Source organism: Miniopterus natalensis, chromosome 17 (genome assembly GCF_054644295.1).
Source record: "Miniopterus natalensis isolate mMinNat1 chromosome 17, mMinNat1.hap1, whole genome shotgun sequence".
In the NCBI taxonomy this organism is placed as follows: Eukaryota; Metazoa; Chordata; class Mammalia; order Chiroptera; family Miniopteridae; genus Miniopterus; species Miniopterus natalensis.
In genome coordinates, this window is record NC_142097.1 from 36541295 (window position 1) to 36560612 (window position 19318).

Below are 19318 nucleotides of genomic sequence, written 5' to 3' on the forward strand. Positions count from 1 at the left end.
AGGGAGCCGTTTCCCCAGGTGGGTGGAAGCCGAGGACCTGGCCTGCCGGTCCGAAAGGGGCCCCCCCAAACCTCTGCCCCCGCAGCAGGAAGGAAATAGAATGATTTCAGTGATGAGTTAAGGGGGCGAGACCGAGGCCAACCGACACTGGCTGCTGACTTGGCTACTTTGAGGATTGTAACTTCGTGTGGTAGGACTTAAATGGAAAAACCTGTCGGACGCTTAATTTAAAATTGACTTTAGGGAGAGGAAGGGGGGAGAGGAACATGGGTTTGTTGTCCCACTTACTGATGCATTCATTGGTTGATTCTTGGATGTGCCCTGCCCCGTGGCATGGGGGCCATGCTCCAGCCAGCTGAGCTACCCCGCCAAGACACATTTTTTTCAAAAAGACATCTCAAGTGCCCCTCTCTTTGGCCTCTCCAGCAACAAGCTGACAGGCTGCAAAGTGGAAACCCACCGTTTCTTTGTGCTTCAGGTTACTTATGTGTACAAGGAGGAAAACAGCTCAACTAATGGGAACTCTCATTTTTGTCCTTCTGGATCTTTCCCCCCCTCCATCCCTCCTCATCTGCAACTCCAAGGACACGCTCTGCTTGCGGAAGCCTGTAAAGGTCTGCCTTGATGAGGAAGCCAGCCTAAGCCCACGCGGGCAGGGCTTGAGAAATGATGAAGCAATCTCAGGTGATGGAGCAAGACTCCTTTCTAAGACTGAGTTTTTGTTGTTGGTTTTTTGTTTTTTCCCAGTGACTTACTACAACCACAGGGGGTGGGGGTGGGGGTGGGGGTGGTGTCCAAAATTGGATATATATTGGATATATAGTATAACAAACACTAGCTCTCCCTAGCTCTGACCCTTGATACAGATTTATATCCGTCTAACTTACATCCGAACAGGGGCAGATGGAAATATGTTGAGACTGAAGGTGAACTGTGCCTCAAGACAGGCACCTCAAGATCTCATTCAATTTTACATACAGCACTTTGATCTTATCTAGTTAGTGCTTTAACATTCCAAAGCACTACTCTCATTATTATCTCATTCTCAGAATAAGATGCCTCTCTCAGCAGCAAACTTGGTAAACTGACAAAGCAAAAGCAATATAGTAGCAGACATTGAAGTAAAATTCTTGACAGTGTTCTTTTTGAAAAGACCTTCTTCGCATGTGGTCTTTGAAATTTGGGATACTAGAGAAGTCAGTGCCTGCAAAGATGCCAAACTCCATGCAGCCATCACATTGGGGAATTTAAACGTGGAGGGACTTCCCATCTGTTTTAATACCTAGCCCAGTAACTGTCATTTTCCATGTGGATATCAGTCTACCAAGGGGGCTAAAAGATCTCACTGTCTTCCTGATTATCCACAAAAGCTGGAGAAACTTTTGGTCCAGACTCTGTTGTGTTTCAAGGAGAAAAGTTCTATTACCTTTAGTTTTCCTTGCAAAAGGGCAACCTAAATCCAGGTAATTTAGAAAACCAGTGTAATGAAAGGTGAACTTTCAGAGTTTACAAAGTCAGTCTCTTCCTGTTTCACTTTTTACTTGTTATGAGCCCTGGGATGCACAAGCACCCTAATGCTCTTCACTTATTTATAATAGGAGTTGGGACTCTCCAAGATTTCCGGAGCTTTCTGAAACTGGCTTGAAGCCTAGAGGAATGGAGATGGACAGAAGATCCTGTCTTGTGTTAAACTCTGAGCATCCAGTTTAAGCTAAGTGCGCTGCCCTCTTCAAGATACCACATAAATTAACTGAGAGGTAAAACTAATAGTCTAGAATACTCAAGTGAAATGCTTGTGAAGTGTAGTTTAACAAATTGAGGATTTTTTAAAAAATATATGTATTTATTGATTCAGAGAGATGGAGAGGGAGAGAGTTGAACTATCAATGATGAGAGAGTCATTGTTCTGCTGCCTCCTGCATGCCCCCTGTTGGGGATCGAGCTGCACCCCAGGAATCAAACTGTGACCTCCTGGATCCTAGGTTGATGCTCAACCACTGAGCCATGCCCAGCCAGGCAAATTGAGGATTATTTAATTTGCATATCATTTTATAATGTCAAAGCACTTTCTACATGTTACCTAATATGATCCTCTGAACAGCCATTTTAGATAATTAATGCACACTTATAGAAGAGGAAACAGACTTGCTAAAGTACTAGGACAGCATCTGGGTCCCTGCCCACAAATCCAGGGCTCTTTCCTGAAGCAGAAAACTGGCTTCAGTTCTAACTTTGCTACTATAGTTTTGCTAAGTGATGCAGTTACATGCAAGAAAAAGATGCAAAAGAAAGCTATTTAAGTTGCAAATGTGGTCGCAGAGCAGTTAGGAGTTCTCTCTCAGGCAGAGTTGATGCAATAAGTAACCCAGGCAGATGTAGTATTACCTGATTTCCAAAAACTCCCATGGAACTACTTAAAAATGCCTGGGTGCCTTTTAAATAAGTGTTACATTACTTGATTAAAACCAAATAGGTGAAATGGAAGAGGTCAGTTTATTTTAAACGATGAACATAAAAACTAATAATATCCATTGAAAGTGGTATAGTAGTAGACACAAGGTTCACTCCTTCAGAAAAAAAAAACTTTCTTCTGAAAATGGTATTACTTCCCAGTTCATGGAGTTGAGAAAATGGCATTCAACTTGTACAACTTTCTTCCAAATGCAAAATAAATTTTTTGAGTTTATAGACACTGCTTTAAATAATTTTCACATTGCCCATTCCTATTGGATGAGTGGAATGAGAATACCAATGTTTTTCTTTGGTCTAAGTCCCATCTGAAAAGAGTTTCACGTCTAGTTGCTTGACAGGAAAATATTCTATTACTAAGGAAACAGAATTATAAACTATTATCCTCCCCCCCCAAAAAACCCCAACAAATTTTGCATATAAAGTTAGAGAACTCTGAAAGTATCTGCTTGGTTCCACTGGGAGAAACTCAAGAGTAAAGCAAAAATGCACCACTTGGAAAATAGTCCTAGATGATACCTTATACTTTAATTTTTATTATTTTATATTTTTAGAGAGACAGAAATATGGATTTGTTGTTCCTTATTTATGCATCCACTGGTTGATTCTTTTATATGCACTGACCTGGAATCGAACCCGCAACCTTGGCATATCTAGACAATGCTCTAACCAACTGAGCTACCCTGCAAGGGCACATTTTTATTTATTCAAATTATAAGGAAACAAGTTACCGAAGCAATGAAGGACCCTTGGAGCTTAAGAGAGGGAAAAGCAAAGGCAGTGGGCTTTGGGGGAAGAAGGGGGGAAAGGGAAAGGTGCAGGAGTGCTCTGAAGAGGGAGAGCACCTGTAACTTTTTTTTTAAATCCTCACCCGAGGGTATGTTTTATTGGTATTTTAGAGAGAGGGAGAGTGAAACATCGTTTGGTTGCCTCCTGACTGGGGGTTGAACCTGCAGCCTAGGTAGGTGCCCTGACTAGTAATCGAACCCACTACGTTTTGGTGCCTGGGACAACGCCCAACCAATTGAGCCACCTGGCCAGGGCACGACCCTAACATTTTTAAAGTGCTGTAGTTCAGAAGAGCAGTTTACAGATACTCTCTCTTGGTGCTGACATACCTGTGAGGTAGGCAGAGAAAATAATTACTATCCTCATTTTGTAGAAGAACAGAACAGAGACTCAAAGACGTGACATGCCCAGAGTCAAATGATTCTTTATTGGTTTCGTTGGCACTAAGAGCCAGGTTTTCTTTTCCAGTCCAGCGCTTGTTGTAGCGATGCTAAGTGCCCAGGCAATACAGACAAGATTGGAGGGCTTAGTGGTTTTCCAATGTGTGACAGTCAACAAGATTCTCTTCTCTCTGTCCTCTCATTCTTAGGAGAGAGAATGGTGTCCTAACTCAAGAGGCAGACTTCAGAGAGAAGCCCGTTAACATATGGAACTCTAAAAATACAAAGCATTTAAAAACGAACTGACAATAACTAAGGGATTCTTGTCAAAGCCAACTCTTTTGAAGGAAAAGCATTTCAGTGCTGATTTTTATTGAACAGAGAAAACATTCCTATGGGCTTATAATGTTGTAGGGAAACCCCAGAAAAGTAAAGGCGGCACTCTGAGATTTTTGTCAATGAGTTTAATATATGTCCATAGGTTACCATTCATATGAATGTTTAAATTACAAAATTAGCTGCCATGGTCCAAATGTGTGGGACTTTAAGAAAGATTTTATTAATCAAAAGATAGCTAAGCATATCAATTTTGATTTCTAAAATGTAGTTTAAAGGTTTGTAAAACAAGGCTAATTCTAGAATTATATAGCATTAAATTTTGTTATTTTTATTTTAATAACTTAATTTTATGAACTGTTAAAAAAGTTACATTTGCATCCTCCCAGTTGACGCATTTCTGCATTAACCTAGAGAAAAACCCATGTGTAAAGTTTCCATGCAGTTACAAAGGAAGCAGCACATTCTGTTTCCACAGCAACTTGTTACTGCCTCAGAACACACCTGCACATAAAGCATCAGCGAAAAAACACCTGCCCACCCCTCTCCCACCAAAAACCCAACCCTTTCCCATCCCCAGCAAAAATTACCTGGTAAAGCAGTGACTTAAAAAAAAATGCTTTCTTAGTAGGAAGCATTTATAAAATGCAGAGATCTGAACAAGCTAAATGCTCGTGCAGACAGATGGGCCTCTCCCCCAGGAGTTCCTTCAAGAGTCAGGCAGAACTCTCAATAGTTTAGGAAAGCTCATTTTAAAAAGTGTATTTATGCATATTCATGGCTATTTCTCTGAAAGAATATATCCAGCCTCAGCTGTGGAAGAGATAAAAGCAGGAGAAGCAAAGGGACACAGCCACAACATACAGAACGGAGCTTCTCCATGGACATCCAACCAAGAAGGAAAACATCTGCAACTTCATGTAGACCACTCATCTGCCCTGGGTGAAGCAGGTAATTTTTCATGCATTTGTTACTCAAGAAAAACATACAACCACTTAAATTCACAATGTCATTAGCTTATGGTATCAGGCAAGGAGAAAACTGCTCCTGCACTCCTATCCCTAGAATTTTCCATGTACATGGCAGTGCTCTAAAATCTACAGATATCCTGTAATACTGACATCAGCACCCCCACCTACAAAACATACAGTGAACTACACTGTTTTGAGTCCCTGAAATTTCAATACCACAGATAGTGTTCTAAGGTGGTTGTTTTTTTACAAGTTTAATGTAGACACAGAAGAAAACACCAACATTTATTGTGCAATTCCAACAGTTATTTGTGGAATCTTAGTTTAGGGTCATACTTTATAGCCATTTCGACTGCCTAGTTTAAACACAAAACAACAATCTAATTGTGTATCTATAAATTCATGATATTTCTTCAAATACAATAGCACTAAAAGCAGATGATTCACGTTATAATTTTAAAAGTATTTAAAAACTACACAGTTCATATAGCATTCCTTTCATAAAATAATCAAAATAATTTGATTATCTGGAAGAAAATGACTGAAACAGAGTCCTTCCAATGTATTTCTAACCTCCGTAAAACTCCAAACCAAAAACAGAACATTTGATGAAATAAGGATTTCTCAGTCGCTGGGAGTGTTTGAACTTTCAGATGAGAAACGGACTGGCGCTTCTTGCGTTTCCTGTGCATTCAGAGTATGGGTGGCGTCAGGACTCGGGTCTCTGGGATGACTTTACATGGCTTTCACCTTGATTTGTTTCATTTTCATTTGCTTCTTTTCCAATTTCTTTTGTTCACGTCTCAAGGCAGCTTCCTAGAGAGAGAATCCAAACTAAGCTCTAAGCACATTTAAAAAAATCAAAACTAGAATACTGCCTATAATATTATTCAAAAACCTAGACTTGCACCATAAATTACATTCCAGAAGATAGTTATAAAAATTGCTGATATCTTCGTTGGTTAATAAAAATTAACTTGAAATGAAACAAAGGTAACTACAATCTCAGGTTAGAAAGAAACGAAATACTGTATTGAAGCAGGCTTTGTTAGTCTGGCCTGATTTTTCCTATACCCAGGGAACACTAGCTCAACTTTCATCATAACAATTATATGAATTTGCCAAGGATTTGTACTTCAGAAAACCCTAAGATCTTTTTTAAAAAACTGATCTGAGAGAGAGGGGTAGGGAGACAGAGAGAGAGAGAGAGACCTCAGCTTGCTGTTCCACTCATTTATGCATCACTGGGTTGATTCCTGTACGTGCCTGACTAGGGATCAAACCTGCTACCCTGGCATTTTGGGAAGATGCTCCAACTCGGGTTTGATCCTCAGTTGGGGCTCGCACGGGAGGCAACTGATTGATGTTTCTCTCTCACACTGATGTTTCACTCTCTTTCTCTCCCCCTCTCCCTTCCTCTCTTTCTCTCAAATCAATAAAGACATATCCTCAGGTGAGGATTAAAAAAATAAAAAATTAAGAACTAGTCTTGAGATTCCAGTTATGTACAAAATAGACACCAAAAACACAAAGTATCAGAATTCTGTAATTCTATAATCAAATATAAAATGTTATAAAACAAGTTTATTTGGACCACAGGCCTCACGTGCTGGCTTCCATTAAAATTCCTACTTTCTTTCTACTTCAGTATTTGGCTTGAAAGATGATAGTGTAACCTTCAAAATGAGGTGGTACTGGGGGAACAGGAAAATTCCTATCCTTTCCAGGCTCAGGCGCAATCTAACACAGTCTGAAGCCCTAGTCTTTGTAGAGCTAAACACTGAATGTCCGGGTACTGAGACAGTGCTAAACTTTTAGCCTGTGTACATTCCTCCACAAATGACCCTAAGAGCCAATATGGAACAAATAGGTACTTTATAAATCTTCGTTTCCTCCAACGATACAAAGTTTGCCTCACCTCCAGCCTGCGCTGTTTCTCAGGATCTTCCTCATTCATGATTCGCTCCTTCTCTGCCCGTTTCTTCTCCTCACGCCGAGACTGTGCAGCTTCCTGTCTCTGCACATGTGTCAGCTTCAAGAAGTTCTCTTCCACTCGAGCTCGGTTCTTATCTGCTTTTTGTTTGCCCTTTCCCCAAGGAACAGAGTTTCATAGGAAATCCATTTTAATCCAACAGAGGCAAATTCCCATTTAGTATTCTTTCATAAAACTACTCCCATTTAGCACTTTCAGGTAAATTAGCAAAGATACAATCACTGAAGTCCTTAATAGATGACCCCCCAGAAGAAAAAATAACAGGTGCCAACTTATAATAAAGGCTGTGGGTCTTACTTCTCTGTTGAGCCGGAACTTTTTGGCTTTGTCAATAGAATAAATCACCATGTTCATCAGGGGTAGCAAAGCCTCCATATCCTTTGGGTAAGTGTTACCTGAGCCAGGCACTAGAAAACAAAGCCATTTTCCTATTGAGTTAACGGCACTATTAATATTTCTGAGTCACCCAACTTTTTTATTTATTTATTAATAAACTCCTTTCTCTAGGTTTCTTAAGCAGCAGAAAATAGAAATTAAAACATATACAAGGATCTCTTAATGAAGAAACCCAAAGGCAGTAAGCAGGCCTGGGGTCAGTTTTAATGGAGTTTTTATAGCTGTCACTCAGGAGGGAACAACACTCTCCCTCCAGGTCATCACTCAGAAAGCAGACAGCCCAGACAGGACATGGAATGCTTACCACTAAATGTGAACAGTAGTGTCCTCTTAGTTTCAGGCAGCTTTAAAGGCTGACCTTCCCTGTCATAAAAGAAAAGGCTATTTAGAAAGTACACAAGAAAGATATTCTCTATGCATGTAAGTTACCCAGTTCACTTAGGTGAACAGACACCTACAAATAATCAGTATAGGATTTGGCTTGGCATCCCCAAGTCAAATATAATCTCAGAGCCTGAAGGAGCTTTACAGGTCATTGATCCACCAGTCTATCTGATGAATGCATTCCCAAGAGATCTTTATCCTATACTTGAACACATCCAATGATGTCCCCTCCAGGAAAGATCTATTCCATCTCACCTGGGGGATGAGAAATGAGCCAACATTTAAGTGTGAGGCCTGTATTTTAAATAACATTTTTGTTTATTTTGATGAGCTTTTATGTTTTATTTCCAACTCCTATCTTCCTTCCTATAATGAAGTATCTTATTTTTGAGCCAGGCTTAGAATAAATTTAGAAATAATCTACTATAGCATATATAATTTAGTTTCCTTGTAATCTTTGACTATCAACTCGCCTCCCCTCACCCCAAAAGGCTCCATGGTTACCATAATGTGGTACTTTGCCCATGGTGTTGATATTGAGTTGAGCAAGACAAGGATGATGAAACACCATCTAGAGGCAAAAGGATTTGAGTAATTCTGACACAACAAAAATCCAGAATGGCTTTTAATTGCACTCAATTTCACAGCCTTTGAGAGAGTAGCCCTTAACCAAAAACTTAGGTCAGAATCATTTCTACACCAAGGGTAAACTTAAATACGTATGCTCTCCTGAAATGGCATAAGAATTCAAACAACAAATTCAAGGCCTGACTATATACATTTGAAAAATATTACTATAAAGCCAGAAACTCTATGGGTATTGAGGGCATTTGATAATATACTAGGAAAGAATATAATCATCCACTATACAGAGAAGGAAGCCAGAAAAGGCCAGGTTTGTAATCAATCAAACACAAATCAAACATTACAGATTCCTATCATAAATTGAAAAGAAAAAAAAAAGAACCTAGACTACAAAGGACAAAGAGATTAGCAATTGTATTTTCTTATTATTAGCCATTTTGGAAGATTCTCTTCCATGTGCAGTGACACATGCAAACTGGGGAGGCTTGTTTGTCTCCCATAGGTTTCCAACTACCTTCATGATGCATGTAGTCAAAGCAAAAGAAAACTTGGGAGTTATGAACTTCCTTCACTCATTTGGTAAGGGAAACTGCAGAAGCATCTTGCAGGTGTTTCAACACAGAAAGCTAAAGAGGAAAGTCATTTTCAATATTTGTATTTCATACGTACTCTTGCATAATTTTTGGACCTGAGAACTGGTCTGAAAAATGAATGGATTCAATCTTGTCGGCATAGTGTGTAAGAAAGTGGACCATCTGAAATAGAGAAAATTATTATTTTTTATAGTAGGGTTTGATACATTTCCCTTTTTTCATGAAGATATTCACTCTTCAATCCTCCTTCCTTTTGTACAATGTCATTAAGGCGAAAGCTTTAAAAAAATTAAATTTAAATAAGGATTTTCACTATAGAGAACTACAATGAAACTAGTATCTTTTCTTTAGAAACACCAATCCTTAAATTATTCTTATTGAGCAGCTGAAAGTATGTCTCAAAATAACGTTCTTAATAAGAATGAAAGCATGGAGATAAAATCTAAAATAATTGTGGAAGAGTCTTCGTCAACGTATCACCTTGACCTTACATTTTTAACTGTCTTTGAGCTATCCTATATTTTTACGATACTAAGATGTGCTATTACCATTATACAACCAATAGAAAAAAAATTGCTCTCTGTACATCCCTTCCTCTTACATTAGCTGAAACTAAAATAACGGACTAAATGACATAGTGCTAAACAGTAAAGTTATAGTCCTTTTTCAAAAAACCTGAAAGCCATCAGCAATCCTAAGAACAAGTTGCTCTTGACATAGAGAGAACTTATTCACTAATCAAATTTTTTTGACAAGTTAACCTATAGCTTAAAGAAAGAACTATAATGTTTTTGTGGGAAAGGAAAACATAACCAGTGCACTGTGTGAAAATGGAGAACTTACACAGTGTAACTTTCAGGGTGAGGACCCTGTAGACGCCCAGGTCCGCTCATGCATGCCTCCCACTGCATTTACCTTTGCGTCCATCATCCCCTCTGTGACTTCTCCCATCTCCGACAGGATGGCCAAGGAGTCTGGCAGTCCATACTTTGCTCCAGACTTAGGTTTGTCACTACAGAACTCACTCTAGAAGAAAAAGTAACTGAAAGTAAGACATAACATTTTATTATGCACAGACCTTTTCTTCTCAAAAGAATATGCACTGACCTATTTCAAAGTGGTTGTTTATGCTATGCTCTGAAGCTGAATGTCTATGTAATAACTAGGCATAGTTTCTACGTATATTTGAGTTTGAACTCAACGTACCAGATCCTGCATCTCTTTCTGCAGTCGCACCAAGGCTTTCCGAGTACCAATAGCAAACACATAGGTATCCATGTCTTCATCATTCATGGTTACTTTTATTTGCTTAAAAAAAACACACAACAAAACTCACCTGTTAGGTTCTGTGGTAGGCAGATTTCTGAGATGGCCCCAAGATTCCCACCCCCGGTATATATACACATCCTCCCCTTAAATGTGAGCGGGACTTGTGAACATGGTGGGACATCACTCCCATGGCTCTGTTGTGTTAGGTAGCAGAAGGTCCCTAATCAGCTGACTTTGCCGTTATTCAAAAGAGACATTATCCTGGTGATTGACCTAATCACATGCACCCCGTGGAAGATGATCTGTCTAAACAGAAAAGGGTCCATTTTTTGGCAAAGTACATAAATTGTTAGAAACTCCAAACAGAATCCAGGCAAGAAATGGAATGAGCTCTAAGAAGTTAAAAATTCAATCTGTACAGAGAAAAGCAGCAGGAAGAATACAAGAATACATACCACTTGATCACTTGCTGGCCTCATCATCCGGGCCAGGACATTCAGTAAGTCTTGTCTCTTGAGGAACTGAAAAAAACAAAAACAAAACCACCACCAAAAACAAAAAAACTGTTGTAACTTCTACTTACTATAAAGAAGAGACCATGGAGGGGGCATCAGATGCTTCAAATATACTCCACATTTGCCAGTTAGTAGTAGAAAGAAGATTTTTAGACCTCATTTTAAGTCAGACATGAAAGCATGAAACACTAAACTTAGAGGGTTTGGAATCATGCTGGAAAAAACAAAAGGCAGACGTACACACTGCATGAGAAACGGCCTCCTTACCCTGAGCTGGATAAGCATCCCCTCACAGCACACCCGACCAGAGCACCACAGGTTGTAGATGTGCTCGTTCTCCTGGTTCAGCTTCCCAGTGCTTGTGGCTTCTTTGTTTGTTCCATCATCCCCTATGGGTAAACCACTGAATGTGACGCCCTGAAAACGCTGGCGCCTAATCCCCATACCCTCCTCCACCGTGACCCCACAATGATCATAGTTTTAGGGTGGGAATATTTTGCTATCTTATAGAATTCTCCTTTGGACATAGATGACAACAGATGGGCACCATTCCTTTCACTTTAAAAACTATTGTCTCCATTAATAAAAATAGACTTTAGCATTACTTACATGTCTTTGTTAGTTAATAACAATCAGCCTGGAGTATAAATTTCTTAAGAGTAGATAAAAAATGGAGCAAAATCAGTTTAAATGTTTCTCCCCAAAGTTAAAAATACTCCTATGCAATGAATAAAAAAATACCATTACTATAAACTAACACTCCCCTATGAGTTAACTACAACCAAGTTTGCTTTTTCAACAGCAAAATGATAACAGTGGTAGTAAGAGCTGTATTTTAGATCTAGAAAAAGCCAAAATTCCAACCATTTTCTCTCTTCACTTAACTATATGAAAGAATTTGTTCAACCTCACAAGGTAAAGCAAGTCTGACACACCAAATGAAAACACACAAGGGGAAGTGGAAGGCATTAAAGGCTGCTTATTATTTTCTTAAAGTCCAGGTGAAAAAGTACTCTGAAATAACATGGCACAGCAGAGAAAGCATGGCATTTGAAAGCAAGTAGATAGGCTTAATATAATGGTTGCAACAGAATAGCACTTCTGGAGTTCAGTCCCCTCCTTAGCAAAATAGAAACTATCCAATTGACAGTATTATTCCAAAGATTAAATAGAAACAATATATACAAAGTACCTAGCACAACACATAAACAGTCTGCTAAAGAGCATGGCAGATGGATACTTGCTTACTATTAAAGAGAAACCAAGTGAAATAGAGGTGAAAGTGGGCAAGTCCACCTTACTCCTTATACTACACAACTATAGGGGCTCCTCTAAGGTACTTCAGTGTACACCTCTTCAGTGCATCTGAAACTCCAGTGCCTAGAACCTAAGGGAATTTTGAGAGATTTCTAATTTCTAAAAGATGAACTAAAAGCATTTATCAAACTATTTAAAATGTCAAAATTCCTTGCCTTTGGCCAAACTCTTATCAACTTATTTTGATAACACTGATTATCTCATTCTAATCAGAAGCTGTTTAGCAATTGTTGATGACAGATGAGAAAATTTCATAGATACAATTTATTCAGCATATAAAACCCAACAAAAATGGGATTCTTGAAAGAAAATTAAAAAGCATCCTCTTCGGCAGTCCATGAAAACAGTTAGATGCTTATACTGCAGGGAATAAACAGTTCTTACGAGACAGCTTTCAAGCCCATAGCAGGCCTTCTAACAGCCTGACTTACCTACTAAGGTAAAGTTGCTCTCCAAAAGCTCCCTATGAGAGTTAAACCAGGCCTGAGCAAGGCGACTGTTTTTATTCTTCCCAATAATGTAGTTCATGATGTAGGCGAGCAGACCAGTCACCATCAAAATTTCTAGATAATAACTCTCCCAACTGTTCTGGAGGTGTGCAGGAACCTAAAGAACAACAATTTTCCATTTACTGCTAGTTGAGGCTGAAGGGTGGAGTCTAACTCATGAGATGAAGAACAATGAGAAAACCTATAAATGGGAGTAGATCCTTTAGATGACTGTCACTAAATATGGTTAGACTTTGAAAAACCTGCCCATTTTGATTTTCCAGGTTGGCTTTGTAAAAGACTCTTTTAAGGAAATGTGAGGACAGTCAAATGGGATAAAAAGATGGATAGCCCTTTGTATTAAACTTGATTTTGAGTCCCACCCCAAAATAAATTCAATGTTTATCATCTTCATCATCCTTGGATAAATAAAACTGAGGGCTAGAACAGAAACATGGGTTGCTTCTCTAGGTGTTTGGTTTTATCAGAAGAACTGATGTTAGAGTCTTCCCCAGCTCCCATTATTACATCAATACCAGCTACATGTCACTAATTATATTTCTGGGATTAATAACAGCAAGGTATTTTGTTGGTTAGTTTGTAATTCAGAATCCTGTATACCTACATCAACAATTGTTATTGGGTCTTTATTTTTGCTAGAAGAAGTATCTGGTTTGTCTTCATAACCTTCAAATTCTTCATCGTCATATGGTTCACCCTCGGTATCTCCCTCCTGCAAAAATGAGGCACAATCTGTTTCTCCCTACAAATGTTGCCAGCAATTGCATCTCATTTTTGTAGGCAACAGTTGTAGAGGAAAACAGAACACGAAAGCAGCAAGCACAGAACACAGAGATATTACATGTGTTTAACAAATGATAACTCTCCATGCTTTTGAACTCTGAGTTCTAAACGATATAATTCCCACACACACACAGAATCCATTTTCCACCCCTTCCCCCTGCCAGGCTTTCCATAGAAGAGAAAAAGACAATTCATTCTTCCTTCAATGTGAAAGTTGGAAAATACACCACAAAACATTTAGAAGAGCTCTGCCTACTAGACAAAAATGAAGACACCAGAGAGTAAAGGTCTTCCTAGGCCTGGATCTTACTTTTAATGTCTGCAAAAAGTGCTAGTTACAGATTTTCCCATCCTTCCAATTTGCTGAGAGATCAATAAAAAGAACCTCACCTGGGTATCTGCATCTTCAAAATCTCCTTCTTGGTTTTCATCTTGCCCTTCTAACTCCACAGTGGTCTCATCTTCATCATCTTCAGTGGTAATCACTCGTTGGGGAGATTCAGTAACAGAATCTTCTGTGACATCCTCAAATTCAGCAAAGTCATTATCATCATACTCGACTATGTCCTCCTCATCCTCGAAATCATCAAACTTGGCTTCAGAGACACTCCCAAACACCAAAAGGACAACACAGAAAGCGTGGAAGACTTTCATTGCACCTTAGAAATGAGTATAAAAAAACACACAACCCTAAATGGACTACTATTCTACATATACCAATCAAATCTGGAAACAACTGAAAAATATATCTATGACTCTCTCCTGCTTTTCTCTTATGTAATACTGTTCATTTCAGATAGCATTATAAAAAAACAATGAGGTGAGGGTAAAAAGGCCTGGGTTCTAGTTTAGACTCTGTCTTTTGTTATCTAAAACCTTGGACAAGTTATTTAATTTCTTTAGGTTGGCTTCCATTTATACTACACATTCAGTAAGCATTTTTTGAGAGCCTATAAAAAGCTTTATATAGGAACTGGGAAGGGGTATAATGAAATAAGAATGAGATGCAACTACTTATCTACTGGTGGTAAAGAAAATAATACATGCCCGGCCAGCGTGTTTCAGCGGTTGAGCATTGACTTAGGATCCAGGAGATTGTGGTTCAATTCCCGGTCAGGGCACATGCCTGGGTTTCAGGCTTGATCTCCAGTAGGGGGTGTGCAGGAGGCAGCTAATCAATGACTCTTATCATTGATGTTTCTCTCTCTCTCTCCCTTCCTCTCTCTGAAATAAATAAAAACATATTTAAAAAAGAAATACATGACTAGAGAAGCCAATCATGCTTAGATCAACTTTATGTTTATGTGTGAACATCATCATGATAAAAGCCAATGTGTAAGACACAAAGTCCTAGGCACTGGCACTGTCCTAAAGGGTTTACAAAAAGCGATTTAATCTTTATAACAACCTTTTGAGGGAAAGTAGCATTAACATCCCATTTCACAGATAAGGAAATGAGGCACAGAGATGCTAAGTAATACAACTATCAGGTAACACAGAGCTATAGTTTGATTCCAGTTTTGTTTCCAGAATCCCTGCTATGAACCACTTCCCAGAGCACTTCCTAAATACAGGCTGGTATCTGTGATTTTGTATTACTTACTTATAATATATACATATTTTTGGCTAATAAAACTGTTCCAAGTGTTCATGATGGAATTAAATACATCATTATTTCATAGCTTTCTAAAAAGAACAGCAGGTACTCCACCATCTAAACAAGTTTTTGAACCAACCAATATAACGAAATCAGAGTTGTGGCAAAAACATCCTAAATGATATGAAGACATGGAGGACAATGGAATCATCTTACAAATATATAAGACTTTACAAAGAAGAAAGGAAAGAAGAAAGAAAGAAAGAGAGAGAGAGGGGAGGGGGCAGGCCAACATTTGAGCCAGAGTTTGAAAAAGTAGTTAGATTTCAACCATCAAATCTATAAATCTATTTAGGCTGTATTTCTAATCCTCTCCTCTCATGTCAACACCAGCCCTATATCATCAGTTGTCTAACTGACATGTCCATTTTGATGCCCTACAGCCTTTTTCTGTATAGGGTCAGACAGTAAGTATTTTAGGCATTGTAGACTACGTAGAGTCTCTGTTGCGTATTATTCTTTTTTAAAAATAACCCTTTAACACACCTGTCAGAATGGCTATCATCAATAAAACAACAAGTGTTGGTGAGGATGTGGAGAAAAGAGATTCATCAGGCACTGTTGGTGGGAATGCAGATTGGTGCAGCCACTATGGAAAACAGTATTACTTATAATAATGAAAAATTAGAAATTGTTTGGTTAAACTATAGATACATATAAAAAAACAAATTTACTTTTGTCCATTAAAAATTGTTACAAATGAAATTAGAACCCACATTATTTTAGAAGCAAATACATATAAACAAAATGGATTAGAAGGACATACATACACCTACATATAAAAAAATAATTATTTTGTACAGTAGGGTTATGGGCATATTGCCTTATTTTTCTTTATATTTTTTAATTTTCCTGTGATGTGCTTCTGTAATAAAAAGTTCTTTAAAAAATAAAAAAAGCAAAAAATTAAAAAAGCATAGTTCCTGTACACAAGAAGAGGCTCTGCAGATGGGGGAATAGCTATAGCATAAAGGCCTAAAACAACATATTGTAGGAGTTTGGTATGATGTTGGGTTTATAGACCCAAGAGGGGGAAATGAGGTTAGAAAAGCCAACAGGGGCCAGATCATAATGATCCTTATTTAAATACCACACTAATAAGTTTGAATAATTAGAATCAACTGAAGGATTTAAGTAGGAGAGACCCTATCAGATTTGCAATTCAAGTCTGACAGCTCATGCACAAGGTGAATTGGACAAGGGCACCTGAGGCAGGAAAAATAAGTGGTTGAAATAATCAGATAAGAGAAAAAACAGGATTGAACTGGCAGTGGTACTGGGAATGAACAGGAAAACAGATTTGACAGATTTAAGACTTATGCTTGTCAGCATAAAATGTTTGGGTATAGAGAATGTGGGAAAGAAAGATCTGGGGTGATTCCAAGTTTTGGCTTGATTAATAACTGGACAAAGTCATCTTTGAGATAAAGAACAATAAAGGATGAAAATATTGGGGGGAAAGGCAATAAATTAAATTTGGTACCTATTGAAAAGTTTGGAGTGTTTTTAAGCAATATGTTACATAATTAATACCTCTTAAGTTTCACAATAGCCCTAAAAGGCATCATAATCTATTTTATAGAGGGAGAAAAGGAAGTAGTTAGAAATATAAGTCTGAAGTTTAGGATACAAGCCTAAGCTGGAAATAGAGATGGTGTGGGAATGGATGAAATTCTCCAGGGAGTATTAAGATTTAGGTTTAAAAACCCAAAAGCACCAAAAAGTCTTGAAACAGATCATAACAGCTAAAAGGTGGGCATAATAGGAAGAACCGGAATGGAAACTAAGAAAGAGTGGTTGGAGAAAAAGAAGAGACTCTTGTCAAAATGGCATTATAGAAGTCCAAGCAGAAGCACATTTCAAGTAAACAGAGCTGTTGCAATGGCTGCAAAAAGTTCAAGTAAGATATGGGTCAAATTTTTCCAAATGTTAATAAGGAAATAATTTTTGGCAACTGTAGGTAAGTGGTAAGGATGGAAGCCAGAATGCAGCGAGTTGGGTATTAATGGAGGTGAGCAGGTGGCAGAAGGGAGTATGTACTATTCTTTCAAGATGCTCTGGGATAGTGAATATTCTGTATTTCGTATTTATAATACCATAAATTCTTAAAAGAATTAGTTCAATATCAAAGGTTACTGCCCAATATTTTGCAACCCCTGGCTGCTCAAGGAATATTCTTTGAACTGGACAAAGTTCATAAATGTAAGTAGACACAAGTGAGAAATGCCATATAGTATCTCCTTTCCAATATTTGATCTTTGAGGTTAGCACCAGGGAACATTTTATGGGAAAACATAGCTGCCTTCTCAACACTAACCTCAAAAAGTTTTGTTAAGTGTCTCCAAACATCCAGAGCTTCCTTCAATAATCTTTTTATTATAGTGAAAGTAGAAGAAACATGAAAAAGAGCAAGCACTTTGGTGTAGATTTGGTTTAATGTCAGCTCTACTATTTGTCAGCCATATGACCTTGGGCTAATGACTTAAAATTCCCTGCTCCCCACTTAGAAAAGAGATAGGTTGTCTCACGGGGCTGTAGTATGGGTGGTACAGGAGATTTGTGCCTGGCACACAGAAAATATGCAATAAATATTAGTTCCCATTACTTCCTTCCCCTGTGCCCTATGAACACCCTAAGATTTAAAAACTTCATATTTAGTGTTTCCCTTTTTCAGATCTGTTTTAAACGTTTTCCAAACAGAAGTAAAGGTTAACACTGACACAGACAACTGCCTGCCAAAAGGTCTGACCATTTCAAATTGGATTTCCACTTAGAATGTTCACACCATAGAAGCATTTCTAAGATAACTCCGCACCGTAACATGGCTCCTTCAAGGTTATTTAGGTTAAAATTATCCGAGCCTTTTGTGCCTTGGCCTTTCCTCTCAGAAGTCTCTCAACTCCACCTGTCAATTCATTTCTCAAATGCAAAATTCCCTGCCAGGCCGCCCAGTCCTGAATGAGGCTCCCTGGGCTGGGAGCACAAGCACTAACAAGTCTGGTTTGGTTATCTTCTGCCAGCTCACTCAGCAGCCTCTCACAGATTGGGGTCTGAACTTACAAAACCAGAGAGGAGTAAGTGGAGGAATCATTCTTTGTTGCCTTTTTGGATTAGGCCTTTCTGACAATGGCCAGACTATGAGACTTCTGGAAGTCACGTAGACATCCCCGTCTCCTCACACACGTTGAATAAAAACACGATCTGTGTTAGAAGCCTTCAGAGAAGAGTGGTCAGACGCGGTTGCTTCTGTCCACCAGGGTCTGGTCTCTACCGTGGAGAATCAATTCATCCTAACAGCTGCACTCCATTCTTCCTGCTGCACACTGTAAGCTTCCTCTAACTTTGCCCTTCTGTTTGGCATTTGCTCACAAATCTTTGGGGAGGTTCTTCAAAGCCGTTAAAATCACCCCAATCCGGAAGACCAAGTGAAAATGGGCCTTGGGGATTGGACAAAGTTTGCTTCGTTTAAGGAAGTTGGGAGAAGTGAGGAGGAGCGGAGACCGATGCCTGTCACCACAGGCCTTACTTAGGGGGGTTGGGTGGGAAACCGGACCAGGCTAGGCCACTCAACTCAGAGTGACCACTGGGACTGCTCCGAGCCCCACCGACTAACACGTCATGGCCCGCTTCCTACCTGTACCGGGGGCTAGAAACCGCCTCAGAACTCCTGCGGCCTCCACCTCTACCCCACGGGCCTCTCAGCCAGGCCGCCGCCTGCGCGGTCACCGCGGTTTTAGCGCCCCTGACGCCTCTGGGACACAGAAGTACCAGGTAGCTCAGTCACGCCGCCCTAGTCTTCACGTAGCCTCCGCCATCCCTTACGTAGACTACGTGAGGCCCATCGGCGCCTGCGCGCGTCTAGGGGGCGGGACGTAGCCTCCGGGACCGCGCGAGACCTCCCCCACCCCGCCCGGGAGAGGTAAGGTGGGGCTGCTGGGAAAATTACATAATCTCGGCCCCTGGGCCGGAACTGCTCACACCAGCCCCTTCGTTCGCCACTAGGCAAGTTGTCATCAACATTGAAGTGGTGCTCCGGAAGCTAAAGGTGGCCATGCTCCGTGGGAGCACGTGGCCAGAGGCACGCGGAGAAACGTCCAAGTCGTATTTGCAAAGGACCAGAGTTTAGGGGATCGACAATTTTATGTATATGCGGTTTCTGCCCAAGCCCTTTTCTCGGAACTTTTGGGCGGCTCCCTGTCATTGCTATCCTTTCTCCACCCCCAGGCCCACTTCCTACACAGGATGTGAACACTCCTCACCCAGCAGCAGAGCCCTGTCAAACTGTCTGACGGGTCTGCGAGACATTCTGGAGCATTAAGAGCAGGAGCCCGCGGCGTTTTCCGGGAGTCTTAGACCCAGGCCCCGCCCTTCG

General features: G+C 39.7%; 1 protein-coding gene and 1 long non-coding RNA gene across 5 annotated transcripts; one reads left to right on the forward strand and one right to left on the reverse strand.

Annotated features, from left to right (window-relative positions):
• The first annotated feature begins 20 nt into the window (after positions 1-20).
• Positions 21-19298, forward strand: LOC107530611 (uncharacterized). Its single transcript, XR_001602548.2, has 4 exons — positions 21-684; positions 1599-1757; positions 4771-4925; positions 19171-19298. It is a non-coding gene; the product is annotated as an uncharacterized LOC107530611 (long non-coding RNA).
• CCDC47 (coiled-coil domain containing 47) lies at positions 3663-19255 on the reverse strand. 4 transcript variants are annotated; one of them, XM_087826294.1, is made up of 13 exons: positions 19206-19255; positions 13680-13948; positions 13111-13218; positions 12429-12603; positions 10948-11069; positions 10621-10686; positions 10103-10204; positions 9812-9922; positions 8973-9058; positions 7639-7697; positions 7236-7345; positions 6864-7031; positions 3663-5761 (listed from the first exon to the last, which is right to left on the reverse strand). In XM_087826294.1, exons 1-13 carry the CDS (start codon positions 19249-19251, stop codon positions 5681-5683), a joined length of 1503 nt encoding a protein of 500 aa, XP_087682420.1. In that variant the 5' UTR covers positions 19252-19255; the 3' UTR covers positions 3663-5680. The 4 variants fall into 4 exon arrangements, with proteins under 4 accessions (XP_087682420.1, XP_016059833.1, XP_016059824.1 ...); XM_016204347.2 differs by lacking the exon at positions 19206-19255 and adding an exon at positions 18715-18754; XM_016204338.2 differs by lacking the exon at positions 19206-19255 and adding an exon at positions 18581-18682.
• Positions 19299-19318: the final 20 nt, after the last annotated feature.